Genomic DNA, 21,735 nt, shown 5'->3' on the forward strand with positions numbered 1-21,735 from the left:
GGAAAGACTGTGTTAGGAGTGGTACGACAATAGACCAACGGGGCGAGGATCGAACCACCGCCCCTCGGTGATGAGTCCAACCGCTCTTTTATATGTCTTGCTTCAAGGTCTATTATCACCAAACCACCAAAACTCTTCTAAATCGGTTTTGCGGGATAAATGTAGGTTACACGATTTTTTACATCTATATTTTTAATATATATTATAAAGCTGAAGAGTTTGTTTGTTTGTTTGATTAAACGCGCTAATCTCAGGAACTGCTGGTCCGATTTGAGAAATTCTTTCAGTGTTAGATAGCCAATTTTTCTATCTAAATCTCCGTATTCCTACGGGAACAGGAACCGCGCGGGTAAAACCGCGCGACATCAGCTATTTATAATACGGATGTAAAAAAATGTCAATACTGTAGTTAATTTGTTGGCCAGTTTTATAATCGCTTAGGTAAAAAGTACTCTTTTAAGCAATCTGTAGTTAGTTATCAACCATATTCGGCTCACTGCTGAGCTCGAGTTTCCTCTCAGAATGAGAGGCGTTAGGCCAATCACGCTGGCCCAATGCAGATTGGCAGACTTCACACACGTAAATAATTGAGAAAATTCTCTGGTTTCCTCACGATGTTTTTCCTTCACCGTTTGAGGCACGTGATATTTAATTTCTTTAATTAACAAGTTTAACAAGTTAGTGCTATCAAAAGTATGTACTGGTAGCTATACGAAAAGTGCATACTGTATGGCTGTAAAAATATTTAATAAACTAGCGGACGCCCGCGACTTCGTTCGCGTGAAAGTCGTTGTAAACTTTCAACTACCCCTACCCTACCCTACCCCTGCCCTACCCTACCCTACCCCTGCCCTACCCTACACTACCCCTACCCTACCCCTACCCTACCCCTACCCTACAGTACCCCTACCCTACCCCTACTCTACCCTAACCTACCCCTACCCTACTCATTAAGGCTGCACTTCTTTATTTCCCCCCCCCGCGAGTCGCGCCGAGCGCGGCAACCGTTACACAAAAATAATCTATATAGCATGAATTAGTATGCACGCGCGATGGCTTAGCATATTTCTTGTATAACTTTGGTGTTTCTTTACCGATTTTTATGATTCTTTTTTTATTAAATAGGTAATAATGTTAACTTTTTTAGTTAGGGATGGGTGATGAGTGTTATAAACATAAGAGTAGACAAATTTAATTAGAAAGCTCCGAACTGCTAAGCTATCGGGAGTGACACGTGTTATTGTGAGTCAACCATAAAAGATAGACATATATATGCTGTTGTGTTTTTATAGATAATTTTAAGGAGAACATTTCCGTGATACATGATTTCTATGTAGCTTTAACCATTAAGGCTGTACACGCGACGGAAGCTTAAAAAATTGAGTAACTTCTCCCGTTTTCTCAACATTTCTCTTCACTGCTCTGCTCCTATTGATTGTAGCGTAATGAAAAGTATACTATAACCTGCCCAGGAGTATGTAGAATAATTGTACCAAGTTTCGTTAAAATCCGTCCAGTAGTTTTTGTTTCTATAAAGAACATACAGACAGACAGACAGACAGACAGACAGACAGACAGACAGACAGACAGACAGACAAAAATTTTACTGATTGCATTTTTGGCATCAGTATCGATCACTAATCACCCCCTGATAGTTATTTTGAAAATATATTTCATGTACAGAATTGACCTCTCTACAGATTTATTATAAGTATAGATTACCAGATGACATTAAAAAATTAAGCTTGCCCCATTTTAAAATGAAATTAAATAAATGGCTTAGTGATACGGGCTACTACGACATTAAGGAATATTTGACTTAATTTTTAATGACATACTCGTACTTACTTTTAATTCCAATTATTGTATTATATTGTAATTGAAACTTTTTCTTTTCTTTTTTTTCATTTAATTTGGTGATTATGACTATTTGTGTTATTTTTATTTAATAATTTTATTTAATTTAATTTAGTTATTGTGACTGATTGTATTTATATTTTTCTTAATTTTGTTTCACTGTTTGTATTTTTTTCTTTTTCACCTTGTATTTGCACACTATTAATTTGGTTGAATGCTGTAAGGAACGGTAATTCTTGCAAATAAACGATATTATTATTATTAGTTTTTTCTCATGTTTAAATGTCATTGATTTATAGGCGGCTGCTCTTGACCTACACGCAGCGGTGCGCGAGTGGTCGGCGCGCGACAATGAGATCGTTGCTGTCGCTAAACGGATGGCGGTGTCGATGGCGCGGCTCTCAGACTATATGAACACCGGTAAGTATTTTTGATGGGCTCTCTGACTATCGATACGTTATCAACCCATATACGGCTCACTGCTGAGCTCGAGTCTCCTCTCAGAATGAGAGGGGTTAGGCCAATAGTCCACCACGCTGGCCCAATGCGGATTGGCAGACTTCACACACGCAGAGAATTAAGAAATTCTCTGGTATGCAGGTTTCCTCACGATGTTTTCCTTCGCCGTTTGAGACACGTGAAATTTAATTTCGTATAATGCACACAACTGAAAAGTTACAGGTGCATGCCCCGTACCGGATTCGAACCCACACCCTCCGGAATCGGAGGCAGAGGTCATATCCACTGGGCTATCACGACTCTCTCTGACTCTCTCTCTGACTATCGATGCATTGCTATAACAAATGCATGCAAGCTTGTAGGAAAGTCTTAATATAGTACTACTATAGTACTTTGTTCTATTTAAGATGGTTATATTATGTTAAACAAAAAAAAATAAACCTTGACTGAGTTTGTTGTGGACTCTTCTCGGATCAATGTTTGGAACCCTCGTAACTTTAATTTTAAGTATTCGACTTTAAATCATGAATAACTTGACGTTTCAAAGGTGCTTGTAATTGAACAAAAAACCTAATTAAGTAAACAAAAGCCTAACTATACGAAATTAATTTTTTTATTATAATTTAATTTAATTCAATTCAATTCTTATTAAAATAGTTATGACGATATTATAGTCTCGAAAATGCCTATTCACACTTGACTTAAAGGTACCCATATTGTAAGTGGTAGTCAAAACGGATGCTGGTTATTCCATACTATTACCACATAATACTGCTATTACAGTGCGATGTAGCATGGTGCGGGTGACAGTTCGTTTCACTCTTGAAAGTTGCCGCGGTTCACGACAATAGTACGTATTATAAACGTCATATCACCCGCACCATACAACAGCGCACGAACTGTAGATGTTTTACTACACGCTACTAGATGATACCATGCTACTAGTTGTTATGTTGTACTTGATCAGAAAATAAACGGGAGCTGCTCCACACGTCGAAGGTGATCGTGTCCCAGTCGCGGGAGGTGGCGGCGCTGGCCAAGAAACTGGCGCTCGAGTGTACGGATATGAGGATCAGGACTGTGAGTGTTGATTCTCCTTTAATGAATAACTAGTAGACGTCGCGCGGTTTTACCCGCGTGGTTCCCGTTCCCGTAGGAATACGGGGATAAAACATAGCGTATAGCCTTCCTAGATAGATGGGCTATATAACACTGAAAGAATTTTTCAAATCAGACCAGTAGTTCCTGAGATTAGCGCGTTCAATCAAACAAAGAAACAAACTCTTCAGCTTTATAATATTAGTATAGATTAATAATAATAGACTTGCTTTTTATTTTAAAACTAGCGGCCTGCGTCTTCTGAATGCCTAAGCACGTAACGGAAGTACGCAAGGGGAATATCTAAATATATATAACTCAAAGGTAACTGACTGACATAGTGATCTATCAACCACAGCACAAACCACTGGACGGATCGGGCTGAAATTTGGCAAACAGGTAGATGTTATGACCTAGGCATCCGCTAAGAAAGGATTATAATCATTCCTCCCCCAAGTGGATAAAATAGGGGATGAAAGTTTGTATGAAAATTTGTCAATTTTGCGGCGATTTGGCTGAAATTTGGAATGAAAATAGATTTTACTCAGGATTAACACATAGGCTACTTTTCGTTCGGGATTTGTGAAAAACTGAATTCCGCGCGGACGTCTACTAATTTAAATAATATTATTATTTTACATTGTTATCTTATTTTAAGTGCTTTAATTTAGAATTAAAACTATCGTAACTGTTGTTCACATTAATTGTTATTCAAAGAATAATTTTAGCCGTATTTTATAATAAAGTAATATATGAAATACCTTTTTAAATCGATTTTTTTTAATTATACATTTTCAGAACCTCTTACAAGTGTGTGAACAAATACCAACCATCAGCGGCCAGCTGAAGATGTTGACAACTGTCAAAGGCTCGTCGTTTGGACAAGGTACCTTGGGTAAACCTATAAACCTAGATATCCTATAAACTATTTATGCCTTCGCTGGTATCGTCTAGGCGGCACCAGAGAAAAAAACGAGCACACGAAAATTATTACATAATCCGCGTGTTTTATTGTCATTGATTAATACATATTCTAGAGAGCCGTGATAGCCAATATGACCTCTGCCTGCGATTCCGGAGTGTGTAGGTTTGAATCCGGTCCGAGGCATGCATCTCCAACATTTCAGTTGTGTGCATTTTAAGAAATTAAATATCACGTATCTCAAACGGTAAAGGAAAATATTGTAAGGAAACCTGCATACCTACATGAGAATTTTCCTAATTCTCTGCGTGTGTGAAATCTGCTAATCCGCATTGGGTCAGCGTGGTGGACTATTAGCCTAAAACTCATTTTGAGGAGACTCGAACTCAGCAGTGAGCCGAATATGGATTGATAATGATGATGATGATGTTACTAGATGGTGCCACAATTTAAAGTATGCCCAATATATATGGGTAAATTGCAGTTTTTTGGATAATCAAGGCAGATAAGGCCAACGCAGACTGTGTATTAACTATTATGTAAGTCATTAACATGAAAGCTGTCACTTGTAGGCACCAAAGAAGACCAGGAAGCTATGAACACACTGGTGGGGAACGCGCAGAACCTCATGACGAGTGTAAGTACATTCTCCCATAACCTCACTCCTCCTAGATTAAGAAAGTTCGTTTGAAAATTTTATTATGATTTATTTGCAAGAATTATTGTTATTTACAACATTCAACTAAATAAATAGTGTGTAAATACATTTAAGATAAAAATACAAATAGTGCAATTACCAGATTAAATTAAATAAAACTAAAGATGAAAAAAAATACAAACAGTCACAATTACCAAATTAAAAGAAATTTAATTATACCTGCAATTAAAATTAGAATTAAATGTATGTTATTGAAAATTATTTTCAAATATTTTCAGGACAAGTAGCACTTATCAATAAGCCATAAAGTTAATTTATTTCCAAAATGAGACAAACTTACTTTTCCAATGTCATCGGGTAATTTAATAAATATTTTTACAGCCATACAGTATGCACTTTTCATATAGCTACCAGTAGATACATACTTTTGATAACACCAATTTAGCTTATTAGCTAGTAATTAGATAGATATATAAAAACTATAAGCGGACACCCGCTACTTTGTCTGTCCTTCGACCTCCTTAATCCGGCCCTGTCACAAAACGTGACAAGTACCTAGCCTAGATTCTGCTCCTTGGATCTTATCTTTATATCAAAATTCACCCAAATCACTAGCAGACCCCCGCGACTTCGTCCGCCTTTAGACCTCCTTAATCTGGCCTAATCTGGACAATTGGGACATCTGCTAAACTACCTCCCTGCCAAATTTCATCTTTGTACGTTACGTATTTCAGATTCAAGAAGTGGTGAAAGCAGCTGCCAGCGCGTCGGTGAAGATCATGTCACAGAAAGGTTGCAGGATGAAGTGGGTCAGAAGGAAATATTACTGATGATTATATAGATCAATAACTTTCTAGACAATTGTAATTTTATAAATAAATGAAATATTGTAATTAAGGAGACAAAAAGTAATTTTGCAAAAAATACTTATTTAGAATGGGGATGATGACTAGGTTTGAATATATTGATTTTTATGATACATTCGGGTAAATAGGGTCATTGTTAACTGATTTATATATAAAAAGCAAAAATATTTGCAAAATAAATGAGATTATAAAATTTCAAAATCTATTAAAAATCTTTTATCGTAATTAGATGAAAATTCATACACTTTTAGCTTCTTTACATTAAATGTGACATTTTTAATATATGAACTATAAACATAAACGCACAAATAACAAAGATATTATTAATTTTGTTTGAACGCTCATACAAATGTACCGATCATTACATTACCTACGACGTCATTAGTTTGTGCCATTTTGTATATTTTTCAGGGATCCGCGGCAGCGCCGCAAATCTGACCCTTTAAATCCCTGTAGCTCCGAAAGTAATGATCGCAGATACCCTGTTACTTTTGCAAAATTGCTTTACAATTAGCGTACTCTTAATTTATATACAATTTAAAAAACTGTCAATGTCATCATCCCTATTGCTGATACTTAAATAGGTAAATTAAAAAATTCATTTTTTTCAATTAGACTCACTTTACAAGCACTTATGAAAGGTCAGGATTATGTCATAATTTAATTTAATCTTATGGTGGTAATAATAGTCGAAAACTTAAAATTTAAGTAACTAGGGTTCCAAACGCGCCTTGGTCCGAGAAGAGCCCACAACAAACTCAGCCAAGGATTATTATTTTTTGTTTACCACCATTATACAAACTTATTTAAAACTAAGCACACAGTCGTATAATACAGTTTAACACCAAGGGTTTTTATCATTTAAATAATCATTAACACAGACTCCTAAAAAGTATAATCGGCGTTAAAAAAATACCATGTACTAAATTGTGATGTCCACCAACTTTAACAATGAATATCTCCGGAACTTTTATTAATTTATTCAGGGTGCTCGGGAGTAATTCCCATAACTTCAAGGTGTTGACGAGTCTACTTACGGGAGCCGAACTACAATAAGTAATATTTTTTTTAACTAAAAAATTAAAACTCTTTATGTTTCATACAAAGTTTTTCAAATAATTCCGGCTGACTATGAAACACATTTATAACAACACGTTTATCTATCCTTGCATTTTAAATACCGTCAAACTTGGCTTTATAAGGATGCGTTTAAGGGAGACATTTTAGGATCTATTCACAAAAGAAATATTATTTACCCGAAAATATTAATTTTAAAACACCATGTTCCTTGAACATTATTAATTAATTTTCGATAAAGAATATAACCCCAGAGTAATGGTAAATACTCCCGAGCACCCTGTATATCATATTAGCAAACGCCCCGCTGTATCACCCGTGTATAATTCCCGTTCCCGCTAGCCCGGTAAAATATAGTGTATGACCAGTGGCGTGCATAAGGTTGTCGATCAGGGTATGCACTAGTAATAAAATTAAGCAAACTGGAAAAATCAATATTTAATAAGCACTAAGAAGACAACTCTTTGGGTATGCAGTACTTTAATGCACGTATGAAGTGCACGCCACTCCCTATGACACACACAAATGACAAGGTTTTCTAAAAAAAGTAAAAAAAATAATTCAAAATCGATTTAGTAGATCCGCAGATTACCCTCCTCCAGCCTCGCATACAAACTTTACCTCTTTACAATGTTAGTATAAATGGGTAATTATATTTTCAATGGTGCATTTGAACTATAAGTAACTTGCGATGTCTACTTTATGACAAGAGATCTAGTTAGAAATGTCTAAATTTTGAATATTTCCAAAGCTTTGATTTAGATGACCTTCATTCATTCTAAAAGAAATTGATTTTTGAAATTGTTTGTAAATTACGTTTAAATTTCCAGTTATTCATCACCTATCTATAAGGATAAATAAAAGATGTAATTTTGTAATATTTTTAATAAAATCTTTATTACAAACCTTAATATTAATAAATGTTTTTCCATTCTTGCCCTTTTCACTAAACTAAGACTAATTTAATTTAGAAAGATATATATACCCAATACCCACATATTTTGATCTCAATGAAAATTAAAATTCATCTATATATATGTATATAAAAGAAAGTCGTGTTAGTTACTCCACTTATAACTCAAGAACGGCTGAACCGATTTAGCTGAAAATTGGCAGGGAGGTAGTTTAGAGCCAGGAGAAGGACATAGGATACTTTTTACTTTTTTTTACAGCATTACCGTGTGACTTGACATGAAACGCAAAACGCAAATGAAAGCTATGTAATTGACGTATAATGACAGATATGTAATGACGTATGAATGAAGGAGTAAGGTAGGGGTAGGGTAGGAGTAGGGTAGGGTAGAGTAGGGGTAAGTTAGGGTAGTGGTAGGGTAGGGGTAGTTGAAAGATTACATCGAGTTTCATGCGGACGAAGTCGCGGGCGTCCGCTAGTTTAATATAAATAATAAGGAGTTTTTTGAGTTACCTCGATAAATAAATAAAAATAATACTTATTATACTACATTTGTAACATATTAAAGTCGTACAACTTTATTGGTGTCTTTCTGAAATATTTAATACATATAATATAATATAATACATATAATAGCCTGCAATACTCGAGATCTACCCTATTTTATAAAGGCTGATAGTGTCAGCCAATGCTCCCACTATAGGTACCTCCTTTGATTATATATAGGATTATATAATCAAAGACGAGAAAAGAAATGGGAATATTGGTCATATTTCAAAGATATGGCAAAATATTCTTTAACACGAACTTTACCTCTTCAGAATATCAGTACCTATAGATTGATGTTTTTCTACTAGGTACCTACTCATAAAACTATTACCTACTATCTCAAAGTATCACTACTGGTTGGCTGGTCCTTATCAACTATTTGCTGCAACTCGTAATCTTGAACCACTTGAAATATCTTACTCTTCGCCTGGTTCAAGTGATACGGACTGAACTTCCTCAGAGTTGAACCTATTGTTATTAAAAACACATCAATAGGGTCCGTTGGGTTCAATTCCTGGAATTCGTTCCTGGTTTCGTTGTAATCTTCGTGTTTCTTGTATGTTATGTTGGGTTTGACGTCCTGTCGTGTGAGCTGCTCTGTTGGGTCGACGAACACTGTCGGTAGGTCAACATCGCAAGCGCTGTCGAAAACCAAATGTGAAAATTAGTTATTAAGCTTAGTTTATGTTTACAAGCACTTTCAAGTTCGACTATTTGTCCAGTAAACTGTAGAGAATGAGAAATATTCTTGAAATATTGCATATTTTGGAGCTTTATTCAAATAAGTTATATTACGTTTTTGTAATCGGTAGCGTGCTGCCATCTATGATATAGTGTTTGTTATTTCAAACTATCAATAGATGGCGTTCATATAGACTTTTTTTACTTTGAAACAATTCCCTTTATAGCCGAGTTCCAAAAAGGAGGAGGTTCTACGTTCGACTGTATGTATTTTTTTTATGTATGTCCAGCGATAATTCCGTCATTTATGGACCGATTTTGAAAAATCTTTTTTTGTACATTTCACACACGTCGTGTCTTCTCCGTACATTTCAAGAACTTGTTGCGATGCAGTTATGCCTGAGGCTCATAGATGGCGCTGTTCTTCTTTTATAATTAACCGTCTTAAAAAGAGCCAATTCTTAATTAAAAAAATTAAGTACCTACCAACAAAGTAGGTAGGTACTTAATTTTTTTTTAAAAGTTCTACTTCAATCGTGTGATGCACAGACAGCACACAGCTTTTTTTGTTTTCTCTTTGCAAAATGATAAGAATTAAAAACCATATTTATGAATATGCAAACGCAACGCTGTTTCACTTTCACCTGCGTAGTTTTCCTTCTCGAGGTAATAAAATATAACAGGAATTATCTCTGATATTAATATCTATACTACAGCACCTTTCTGTATGAGTACTGTTTACCAACAAACAATTTCAAAATGAGGTTAAAAATGAATAGTCATTTCATAATTATAATTGACTTGTTCTAAAATTAATGAAAATAAATTTGATTAATAAGCTATAAACAAACTGTACATAATTTTAAATAAATAAGTTGACGATTATTATTATTAAGAAGATGAAATGACATGCGTTTATTACCTTCATTTCTGATTTGTTTGTTGGTAAACATATACCTATGTATAATATTTAAGACTACTGTAAGTTTGTATTCTGTGTAATTTGTAAATGTAAAATTTTCTGAAGACTGTTTAGTTTAGTTCGTAAATAATTATTATTGGTTTTCGTATTTTTTTTATAATAATAAATATTTACATATTTAAAAAAAAAACAGTACTCATCAAGAAAGGCTTTAGTATACAATTCTTATGGCGAAAGAAGTTTTTAAATCGGTCCAATAATTTCGCTGGCTAACTACTGACCTGTCGTCGAAGAAGTCACTGTATTCGTCGTTAGAGTTCTGCGAGGATTCCTTGTAGTACGGCAGCATGAAGGACAACTCCGTCTCGTACTTGTACCTGTAACTGCGGTGGCCGGGGTTGCGTTGGCGGTCTCTTATCTTGCGCCGCATCATGTCCCGTATGTTTATCCATCGATGTTTTGCCACTTGGGCTGAAAGGACAAGGTTAGGTCACAGAATAAAGAATGATCCAGAATGAGGCTATACAAGCAGCGTGGTGAAATCATTGAATTACTATGTACTATGTAATATTACCCATATTCGGCTCACTGCTGACTCGAGTCTCGTCTCAGAATGAGAGGGTTTAGGCCAATAGTCCACCACTGTTGCCCAATGCGGATTGACAGACTTCACACACGCAGAGAATTAAGAAAAAATTCTGGTGTGCAGGTTTCCTCACGATGTTTTTTCTTCACCGTTTGAGACACGTGATATTTAATTTCTTAAAATGCACACAATTGAAGAGTTGGAGGTGCATGCTCGGACCGGATTCTAACCCACACCCTCTGAAATCGGAGGCAGAGGTCATATCCACTGGGCTATCACGGCTCTCTACTACGTAGTACATAGTAATTCAATAAGTGAAAACCATAAAAAAAACAAACTATCCGCTTAAACAAACATTTTTCATAATTTGTATTTCAAAATTTAAAAATGACAAGAGTAGGTATGTATTCGGTATTGAATTTTGTATTTGGAATGGCTACAACACCGTCGTGTTCCGTGCTTTATATCTGCCTATTATCACAGTAAATACTCTGCTATTATTCTTTAATCTGTGGGCTAGGTATTTATCGAGGCCCAGGTCAATCCAACAACGATATTATAAACTATAGAAATGTAACGTGCCAACAAAATCACCGTAAACAAATATCCGAATTTAAGTAGGTACTCTACTGAGCACACACATGCACAATTTAGTGTTTACTTACATTATACATATATTTATGCATATATAGTTTTACATTTCCTGTGTCCATGTTTAGGTATTTTTTGTTTAAATAATGTCACAGTAGATTTAACAAGATAATGTTTATTGTTATAGCCCGAATAGCGGTTAGTGCAAAACTGCGACGCAGTACGCATGCGCCAAGATGGCCGCCGTACACTATTTATTTACACAAAAAAGTGCACAAAACTCACCTGGTCGGTTCAAAATATCGCCGATCTTCTGCCAAATAACCTCTCTGGTATCAAAATCTAAGTATTTAGGGTGTTTCGAGTTGTAAATTATGGGGTTTTCTTCAACTAATTTCATTAATGTCAAATCTAAAGTCTTGTTAAAGGGCAACGGCATCGTATCGTTGTGTGCGCGGGACGGGCGGGAGACGACTGCGATCCGGCTGATTACCGATTAGGTTGCCATGCTAGCGAAAACCATTCTCCTGTGTATTAAAATACAATTTACATAAATAAATTAATTAAACAAATAAAAAAACCCGACTGCATAAATGATATAAATAATGTAGACGAAAATTTATTCAATATAATAGGTCCCGACTGTTTACTCATTGCTTTCTACACTTTTGGACTGAGCTTGTTTTTTTCTTTTCAGTTTTTGTATCATTTATGCAGTCGGGTTTTTTTATTTGTTTAATTAATTTATTTATTTCACACTTTTTAGTAAAGATATACGGTGAATTTCGGATTTATTTGTTAAGTTTGTTACATGTTACATAGTACGATGATGTATACGCCCAACCGAGGTTAAGTAAATTAATGTTTAAAAAAATATCTACGGAACCCTCGGTGGGCGAATCCGATTCGCATTTGTCTGATTTTTATAATCAATATAAAATTTAGTCTATTTTAGATGTTCTAAAACTTCGCACCCATAGTCATCCGCCTCGCGTATTATGTTAGACAATTAATAAATAACGTTTTTCTAATTGTAGATTTTTTTTTTAACATGGCCATCATATACCATTTTGAAATCCTCTCAAACAGCTCTTGAATTTGATACCCATGTTGCAATATTAAAAAAATTTTTTTTTTTTCATCTCGAGTCTATAGCGTTCGTCTTGTTGTTATTTTTTAAATTTCACCTATCTAAGAACACTTGGATCAATAAGACAAATCTAACGATAACTTAATTACGAAAATCCGTCAAGCGGTTTGGAAGATATGAGGTAATAAAGAATATTACATATATACATACATACATACAAACAAACATACATACAAGATACGCGCAAAAAACATAACCCTTCTTGCAGTCGGGTAAAAATACAACTGGCACCAAACTATGAAAACTATACCCAAGCCGTATAACCGTATAACCAATATACAAAAAAAGACTCGTACTAAGGGTCGCATTAATGTGGATACTGCAACGATATTTTATACTATAGATATGTTATGTGACTACAAAAAAATGATCCGGATTTAGCTACTCTACTGACCACACATGCACAATTTTGTGTTTACTTTCATTGTATATTTAAGTCTTTACTTATAGTTTTTACACTCCCTGAACACACAACTCGACATCTGAGACAATATTTAGGTATTATTGGTTTAAATAACATTATTTTATGAGTTTAATATGCGACCAAATGTGATTAAGACAATTATGCACATTTGACTGCCTCAGTTTTTGATGCGCGAGTGCCCATCTCTAGTATAAAATATCGTTGGTTGTCATATTTTCCAGAGAATCAGAATCGAACCCATGACCTTGGATGGAGAAGTCAGTGTCACTGCCCACTGCGCCACTTGGTTGTTTAATAATACTAGCAGACGCCCGCGACTTTGCGTGAAATTTAGTTTTTACAAATCCCTCGCGAACCATAGATTTTTGTAAGATGAAAAGTAGCCTACGTGTTAATCCAGAGTAAAATCTATTTCTTTTCCAAATTTCAGCCAAATCGGTTCTGTACTTATTTTCGGCGTTAAAGGGTAACAAACATTCAAACAAACATCCACACAAAATTTCGCGTTTATAATGTTAGTAAGATAAGATAATAATTTAATTCATAATACAAACCTGTTGTTTCGTTATGGCTCACTATTGAGCACGAGTCTCCTCTCAGGATGGAGGGGTCAGAACTCTGACCAATATAGTCCACCGCGGTTTCCCAATGCTGATTGGCAGACTTTACATACGAAGAGAATTGAGAAAGTTCCCTCGCGATGATTTTCCTTTACCGTTTGAGACACGTGATATTTAATTTTCTAAAATGCTTAACTGAAAGTTAGAGGTGCATGTCCCGAACCGGATTCGAACCTAAGCCCCTCGAATCGAAGGCAGAGGTCACTGGGCTATCACGGCTCTTATCTGTTATCTACTTAACGTGATAGAAAATACGTAAATCTGCCCGTTTACTTCTGTTTTAGTTTTCCATTCATTTCCATTCCATGAATAGGTATTATATAAAATAGAGTAAGTATGAAATAGTTTTATGTATACTCTCATTTGAAAATATGCAAATATTACAGATTAAATAATAATAGGCAGATATAGTGCACGGAACACGACGGTGTCGTAGCCGTTCCAAATACAAAATTCTAAGACGAATACAATAGGTACACTACGACACGAAGCGTCGCATCAGTAGATTCAATATTATTCAAGAAAAATGGCGTCTTATGTTTTTAAATATTTTAAAAACTGTTTACAAATCTAAAGAAATAAGATGGAGTATTTTTTGTTGGTAATTATTGATTATTATATTAATTTACATAATTGATGTTAGTGTTAAATTTTGAAAAAGAAAAATAGAGGTTTCACCGGCTTCACCGAGTTGCTTGTAAAGACTCATTCTTTATTCTGTGGCAATTATTTTTTTCCCCGTATTTGCGTCAATTGTGACAGCACTGGCAACACTGCCTCCGACATGGGACCGCGCGCGACGGGACGGCAACGTCGCACCTCACACGGCGTGAGCGACGTCACGAGTTCACCACGACACGGATAATTTAAATTCTAGATAGAACTACACTTATTACTTGGTACTTGTACAAGCATTGCTCGTAGGTCCTATGCAAAAAGCTGACCAGTTGCGGATTTGCAGACTTTACACACAGAGAATTAAGAAAATTCTCTGATAGGCAGGTTTTACCTCACTGTTTAGTTTCTTAAAATGCACACTGAACTGTAAAGTTTGATGTGAATGCCCCGGACCGGATTTGAACCCACTCCCTCCATAATCGGAGACAGAGGTCATATCCACTGGGCTATCACTGTTCTAATGTGAAGTGGCGGAATTAAGGATGATAATGAATTTACGACCACCATTGGATGTTTTTGAGACGTGATAGTCCACCGGATACGACCTCTGCCTTCGATTCGGAGGGTGTAGGTTCGAATCCGGTTCGGGGCATGCACCTTCAACTTTTCAGTTGTGTGCATTAAATATCACGTGTTTCAGTGAAAGAAAACATTGTGAGGAAACCTTCATTAATTCTCTAGGTGCGTGAAGTCTGCCAATCCGCATTGGGCCAGCGTGGCTAAGGCCTAACCCCTCTCATCCTGAGAGGACACTCGTGCTCAAGAATGAGCCGAATATGGGTTGTTAATTATGATCGGATGTTTATGATAATGTACCGGCACCGACAATCTAAACTACTCAATGCACGGGGTTGTAATACCACCAACTTCCCAACTCCGGGCTGAGAGTTTTTACTGAAAACTTGTTAGAAGAAAAGTCATCTTAGTCTTTATTCCATGACCATGCGTGCACGTCATAGATGCAAAAATGCACTGCGTACCCTAAGTACTCATAACAAACCTATATGTTGGACCACAGAATACATAGTTGGACTATTATTTATAGTGCACTATATTATTTATTAGGTATGCATACCCTAGTTGAAAACCTTATGCACGACATTGCCCGACCCAGGAATTCGAACCCAGGACCTCATGATCTGAAACCACATACTTAATATGTTAACCACTGAATAAACAAGGCAGACTTTATTTTTTTTATTTCAAAATTGCTTCGCTTATGCATTTATCCAGTGCAGGATTTACACAATTGCCACCCCAAAATTATAAATTTTTGTCGCCCCTTCAAACCTCTCAAAGTAGATAAAAAGGGAATAATCTATACTATGCACAAAAATTAAGGGAGCAGAAAAAAAATCCAAATTTTTGGGGGATTTTCAACAGGCTGTAACTTATACAAAAATGGTCGTACAGCAAAAAAATAAAAAGCAAATTGTAGCTCTAAGTGTTTAGTTTTGGATCTGAGTTTGAAAATTTTTTTTTTTAAATATTTTTCGAGTAATCATAAGAAAACCACCGAAAAAAAAAATTTCGAAATTTTTTTGGTTCTTTTTTTAAACTACGAACGTGGAAAAAATTTTTTCGACTCAACCTCCTTAGGGACCGGATAGCTTGTTTATTCAGATTTAATTTAGTTTTTTTTAAATCTCGATACGAGCATTTCTCGCTGAGATATCGATGTTTAAATGGAAAAAGATCATTTTGTCTTTGATTACCAATATCTCAGCAACCAATGATTGCACAGAAATATTGAGGTTGGTTTTAAAAACTTGAATAAATTCTCTACAAGGATTGGCAATTGAATTTTGAAAAAAAAAATTTTTTCAATCATTACATGAATTTGAAAAAGCATCCAAAAAAGGGCTTTTTGTCGTTTTTTGGAAAATCAAGCGCCCAATCAAAAATATTGCGGAAACCACTGACGTTAAGTGTGCCTTTTACTGTTCAATATACCCACAAAATATATGCCCTATAGGCAAGACATGTTTGGATCGAATACGCGAAATAAATTAATTATAAATTTTGCGCAACCTATTCTGCGCACCTTTCACCGTGCGCTGTGAGGCCAACAACTTGCACATCGCACCCATGTGCACGCTGTAGGCGGGTGCGCACGCCGCGGCCTGCTGCACCTCGGTTGCGCACCTTTCACTTATGAGGCGCGAGTATTGAGACTTCGAGCTAACTTTTTGTTTTTTTTAACATACACACTTTTTTTTGTTGGTAAATAGTGCACATCGAGTAGGGCTTTAGTAATACTTATGTTAAAGAAGACTAAATGTATAGAATTGTAAAATAACTAATAGACTTTATAATATACTTCACATTATATATTTTACTCTTCCAATGATATAATCATTAAACAAACAAGCCCAATAACATATAGTATATAGGTATAGTCGCCTATACAGCATACCCTATGTACGTCTCAATACACTCACAGCTAAATTAGAAAGTTGCGCACTAAAGGTGCGCACCAAAAACATGACACTTTTTCGTTAGTTCAGTTGGTTTTACCCCTCGGATTTTTCTCATACCGGGCGCCTTATATATAAAAAATCGATTCTTAAGGAGTAAACTCCAAAAAACTAAACACTTAGAGCTACAATTTGCTTTTTATTTTTTTGCTGTACGACCATTTTCGTATAAGTTACAGCCTGTTGAAAATCCCCCAAAAATTTGGATATTTTTTCTGCTATCTTAATTTTTGTGCATAGTATAGTTTCTAGATTATTATTTTTACAACAACGTACGGTACGTATATTTTTACTCTAAGAATAGCAAATACTTGTTTTTACTGCACTACTTACAAGGTAAGCCCTGTGGATATCACTGGGCTATCACTCGGCTCACGACCTCTGTCTTCGATTCGGAAGGCGTTGGTCTAACTTTTGCCTGTACATTTTAATAAAACACGCAATTAAATTGATACAAACCATTTAACCAAACCTAAAGGGGGTATGTATAACAAAAGAACGGACCAACAAAACTCCTGGCAACTTGTAGAATCCCAGCAAACTTTTCTGAGTTCAATACTGTAAACAGAATGCGTCCTTCCAATTATGTACACTCAATACCTCACAGCGCCTGGACTAATAGCAAGTCATACAAGTGCGTCCACTGATCCGCATCGAACGGATTTTATCTACCGTAAAATTAAAATTCCGTTTGATGCGATGCGTCCAATACGTGCGATGCGGAGCAGTGGACGCGTACCATTGATCAAATGAATACAATTAACTTAAAATTCTCATATTTACAATAATTAATGAAACTACTAATATTATTGTTTATTGTATTTTTGTTTGTAACGAATAAACTCAAAAACTACTGGACCGATTTTAAAAATTCTTTCACCAATAGAAAGATACTAAACAGTGAGTAATTTATACTATATTTCATCCCTGCATTCCCATGGGAATGGAAACTACGCAGGCGAAACCTTGGCGTTCTGCTAGTGGGTTCTCGCACACAACACTAGTCACAACGACATGACGATATTCTGTGTAGCGCACGAGGTAGTGTGCTCGGTTGTGTTAACAGGCTCACGACGCGTGTGTGCGTGAGATAGTCGCCATCGATCGGCGTCGCATGGCCGACATTACACGACGATTACACAGAGCCCCTACTACGAATACTCGATCGTAATGGCAAAATCTTATGTCAATAACTTGGAAGGAATCTATACTGTTGACCAGTATTCTCAAATATTATTTTTTCTGATATTTTCGTTTTATTTTAATATTTTTTTAAATAATTCTCTAAAATATTGCTAGCGAACGCCGCGCGGTTTCCGTTTTCGTAAGAATACGGGGATAAAAATCTCGGGGATAGTGTAGGTTTAGAATAATGAAAGAATTTTTTTAAATCAGTTCAATAGTTTCAGAATGTCACCAGTCATGACACAATATGTAATATTTTTTTTTAAATAATGAAAATGCCACCGTTAGAAATTGGGTTGTATAGGGGTAGGGTAGAGTAGGTGTAGAGTAAGGGTACCGGTAGGATTGGGTAGGGGTAGGTGTAGGGTGGGAGTAAAATAGGATACGGGTAGGGAAGTGAGTCAAAGCGAAGCTTGACCGGGCCCACTGGTGATATTATAAATACGATAATAAGTATGTTTCTTACTCATTCACGCTTTAGCTACTTTACTGATCATCATGGAATTTCACACATGTACAACTGAAAATAACAGAATAAAGGCTGGGTGAAGGTTTTTGGAAGCTCGCAATCCCAGACTAATATAAAAAAAACTAAATATATAGGTATAATGAGTAAACGGTAGTAAGCTAAATAATAGAAGTTGTTGCGGTTTAAAAGTAATATAATTTACTGTTTAAAAGTAATTAAATTAAATATATGCTAAGTTGCATGAACAAAATATAAGTGAAACTTAAATTTAGGTGCAAGAATTAAATACAATTGAACAGACAAGAATTTAATTTATTCAATAAGAAGAAGTCGGTACATTAATTATAATATACAATCATTTCTGCACATTTATTAATAAAAATATTTTTTCGTAAAGTATTTTTCTTTAATTAATAATTCTAAGGTTTTGAAATACATACATAAAATATTATAACTATAAAGTATTTATTAAACTTTCATGTACATCAATTTAATAATAATAGACACTACAAATTAGACAAACGCAACTAGATTTGCTTTCGAATTTATAATATTAGTAAGGATTTTAGATAATTAAAGTTGAATACACATTTAAAGTTGCGATATAAGGCAACTTGTAGTAAATGTTCAACATTTGAAAGCTATATTTCAGCTATTATATAGTGGACGCCCTGGACTTTGTCAGCAACTAATTCGGTGTAAACTTTCAATTTAATATCATAGTATCGCAAACTTGCAATGTTTTGTCATAATTACGTAGCGTTATTGATAAAAGCTTACAGGCGGCTTACCTTTTCCCGACACTTTCAACAAATCAAAATCAAAAAATCTTGAAATTTCCACTAATTTACAAAAAAACTTAACAAATTATAATATACTTTAATCTTATTTACGAATCACTCTACCTGCATGCATAAAACTGCATTAAAATTCGTTCAAAAGTTTTCAAATTTATCGCGAGTTTAACAGACTCAGCTACGACGTTGACTACTTTTTTTCCAATATTATTGCATATAAATAGCCTCTGTTGTGGTAATTTTAATATCATGTGGCGTGCCCTCACTCTGTTGATCCTTTTGAACTATTTGTTGTAGATCATGTTCCTGAACGACCGAAAATATCTTACTCTTCGCCAAATTCAAATGATACGGCGAAAACGTTTTCAAAGTCGCACCGATACTTATTAAAAAGGCGTCAACCGGATCTGAAGCGTCAAACTCTGTGGGGACTGTTACTTCAGAAAACGACGGAGTACTCACTGGATCGACGACTACTTCTGAATATCTCTTTTTCCTCTTCTTTTTCGATGTTTTGGGCATGGTTAGTTTCGGTTTCCTGTCACACTCATCAGAGTTTTCACTATCAGGGATACCTATATCTCCACAATCCTCGTTTCCGTTGTTACTTCTATCATCAGACTCGAACTCTTCGATTGGGAGGGTAACGTCTTTGTAGAAGGGCCTTAGGAATGCGATTTCATTTTCATATTTGTAACATTTCTGTCGCGCGCCTATTTCTAAGCTTTTTCTTAGTATGCGCCTGTATACGTCTCTGATATTGATCCATCTCACTTTACAATCAGCAGCTGAAAGCAAAATGATATTTAATTACTAATTTTAGTTGTATGTCTACATTTATTTACAAATAAATAATAAAATACAAGCTAAAAAAAGATATCATAAAAGAATACCGCATCATACTTTTCTCACACATGACTCATATTGTTACAATTTACAGTATAGTGAAAAAAATAATAATAGAGCAGAAGCTCTGTATTATCAACAACCTTCACCAATCTATTTATTGGATGAAAACTTTTATAATATTACCAGATTAATAAATAATATACAGATGGAGGGTACGAAACACGACGGTGTCGTAGCCGCTCCAAATACAAAATTCAAAAAGTAATACATTCTCGAGTCAGTACGACACGAACCGTCGCAACAGTAATTTTCAATATTATCCAAGAAAAATGGCGTCTTATGTTTTAATATTTATAAACTGTTCACAAAAGCTAAAGAAATAAGATGGAGTATTTTTTTATCGGCAATTTTATTAATTTATGATTACGGATATTAATTTACGTAAATTTTGAAGTACAAAATGGGAAAAAAGTTTATTTGCGGTTGTCAAGGAGACGGGTGACGTTTGTTTTTTTAATGGGTTTCACCGCCTTCAGTACGTTTCTTGTAAAGACTCACTCTGGTTACTCTGTAAATATTATCTACATATTTTTAATAGGTACTCATATCGCTTCTTTAATAATAATTTAGCTATTTAACATTATAATGTTATCACGTCATTAATATGATATTAAAATATACCTATATTTATATGTTATTAGTATGTAGATATCTCATATTATAATTAAAATTATAAATGCAGTGATTTGGTAAACATTTTAGCAACTCTACCAAAAGCCGCTTATCACGACTTTACAACAAAACATAAACAAATAGTAGGGGCCACTCGACATTACATCGTAAATTCTAAAAGCAAACTCAACTCACCCGATCTTTTGAGTTCGTCGCCGATCTTCTGCCACGCCACTTCCCTGGAGTTGAAGTCCATGTATTTAACATGATTGTGGTCGTACAATACGGGGTTGTCCTTCACCAGGCGTATCAGTTTGATGTCTAATTTCTCGTGGAACATCATTGTTTTTTTCATTTCATTTGGAATTTGGAATGTGTTTGACGTATCGTACGCATCGGTGGACGATCGCGTCACGACTGACGACTGGAACACGTTTGTAGATTTGTCGGACGGATTCGGTTGAAGTCGGTCGGAGCATCGATCCGTTACGTTATCCAGTGTGTACAGCTGTTATGTATGTTGTGTTGCCATTGCAAAAAAATATCAGTGTAAATAGGGAGAATGTTTATAAGTAATTCGTTTTACTTATGTTATGAAAACAGGTATACTTGGGTTTTTCTAGTAGGTATTTACGTATATTATATTAAGTAACTATTATTTGGTCTATGGGACATTTCTTCCACGGCGATATTTACCTACAAGTTACCTACTAAGAAATAAGAACAATAAGGTCACCTACTGATATTATGCTGCTCGATACATTCAGTTTACGTACCCGGCGATACCCAAATTCTACTAGAGACATGGTCTATACTAATATTATATGGAAGTAAAGTTTGTGAGCTAATATGGGGTTATCTCTGGATCTACTCTACTGAACCGATTTTGAAAACTCTTTAACCAATAGAAAGTCACTTTATTTGTGAGTGGCATAGGCTATATTTTACTCCCGTTTTATGAAATTAAATACCAGGTGTCTCAAACAGTGAAGGAAAAACATCGTGAGGAAACCTGCATACCAGAGAATTTTCTTAATTCTTTGCGTGTGAAGTCTGCCAATCCGCATTAGGCCAGCGTGGTGGACTATTGGCCTAACCCCTCTCAGTCTGATAGGAGACTCGAGCTTAGCAGTGAGCCGAATATGGGTTGATAATGATGCTTCCTACGGAACCAGAAAGAACGCGGGTGGAACCGCGTGCCGTCTGCTAGTATTCAATAGAGTGACTCTACTGTC

At 35.4% G+C, this 21,735-nt stretch overlaps 3 protein-coding genes across 4 annotated transcripts in view; 1 reads left to right on the plus strand and 2 right to left on the minus strand.

Moving 5' to 3' along the window:
* Positions 1 to 7,858, plus strand: part of LOC112051754 (uncharacterized) — an 81,405-nt gene extending 73,547 nt beyond the window's left edge. For both annotated transcript variants that reach the window (XM_052889202.1, XM_052889201.1), the window contains 5 exons: positions 2,157 to 2,277; positions 3,284 to 3,396; positions 4,213 to 4,300; positions 4,909 to 4,973; positions 5,729 to 7,858. In XM_052889202.1, the coding sequence (XP_052745162.1) occupies positions 2,157 to 2,277; positions 3,284 to 3,396; positions 4,213 to 4,300; positions 4,909 to 4,973; positions 5,729 to 5,824 (483 nt within the window). In that variant the 3' untranslated portion in view covers positions 5,825 to 7,858. The remainder of the gene's footprint in view (positions 1 to 2,156; positions 2,278 to 3,283; positions 3,397 to 4,212; positions 4,301 to 4,908; positions 4,974 to 5,728) is intronic.
* LOC112051753 (uncharacterized) lies at positions 7,805 to 11,658 on the minus strand. The gene is made up of 3 exons (XM_024090531.2): positions 11,465 to 11,658; positions 10,284 to 10,473; positions 7,805 to 9,040 (listed from the first exon to the last, which is right to left on the minus strand). The coding sequence occupies exons 1-3, from the start codon at positions 11,616 to 11,618 to the stop codon at positions 8,734 to 8,736; spliced, it is 651 nt and encodes a 216-aa protein (XP_023946299.1). The 5' UTR covers positions 11,619 to 11,658; the 3' UTR covers positions 7,805 to 8,733.
* Positions 11,659 to 18,473: 6,815 nt separating this feature from the next.
* On the minus strand, positions 18,474 to 20,949 carry LOC112051752 (uncharacterized). The gene is made up of 2 exons (XM_024090530.2): positions 20,696 to 20,949; positions 18,474 to 19,767 (listed from the first exon to the last, which is right to left on the minus strand). Exons 1-2 carry the CDS (start codon positions 20,853 to 20,855, stop codon positions 19,187 to 19,189), a joined length of 741 nt encoding a protein of 246 aa, XP_023946298.2. The 5' UTR covers positions 20,856 to 20,949; the 3' UTR covers positions 18,474 to 19,186.
* Between the last annotated feature and the right edge of the window lie 786 nt (positions 20,950 to 21,735).

This window comes from Bicyclus anynana, chromosome 25 (genome assembly GCF_947172395.1).
Source record: "Bicyclus anynana chromosome 25, ilBicAnyn1.1, whole genome shotgun sequence".
NCBI classification, from domain to species: domain Eukaryota; kingdom Metazoa; phylum Arthropoda; class Insecta; order Lepidoptera; family Nymphalidae; genus Bicyclus; species Bicyclus anynana.

Bases quoted from the DNA above. Each gene is read 5' to 3' on its own strand.
- LOC112051753 (XM_024090531.2), bottom strand. From the start codon at position 11,618: ATGCCGTTGCCCTTTAACAAGACTTTAGATTTGACATTAATGAAATTA. The intron at 10,474-11,464 runs GTGAGTTTTGTG...TTGTCCTTTCAG, and splicing joins CGATATTTTGAACCGACCAG to CCCAAGTGGCAAAACATCGA. The intron at 9,041-10,283 runs GTCAGTAGTTAG...GGTTTTCGACAG, and splicing joins AGTGACTTCTTCGACGACAG to CGCTTGCGATGTTGACCTAC.
- LOC112051752 (XM_024090530.2), bottom strand. From the start codon at position 20,855: ATGAAAAAAACAATGATGTTCCACGAGAAATTAGACATCAAACTGATA. The intron at 19,768-20,695 runs GTGAGTTGAGTT...TTTTGCTTTCAG, and splicing joins CGACGAACTCAAAAGATCGG to CTGCTGATTGTAAAGTGAGA.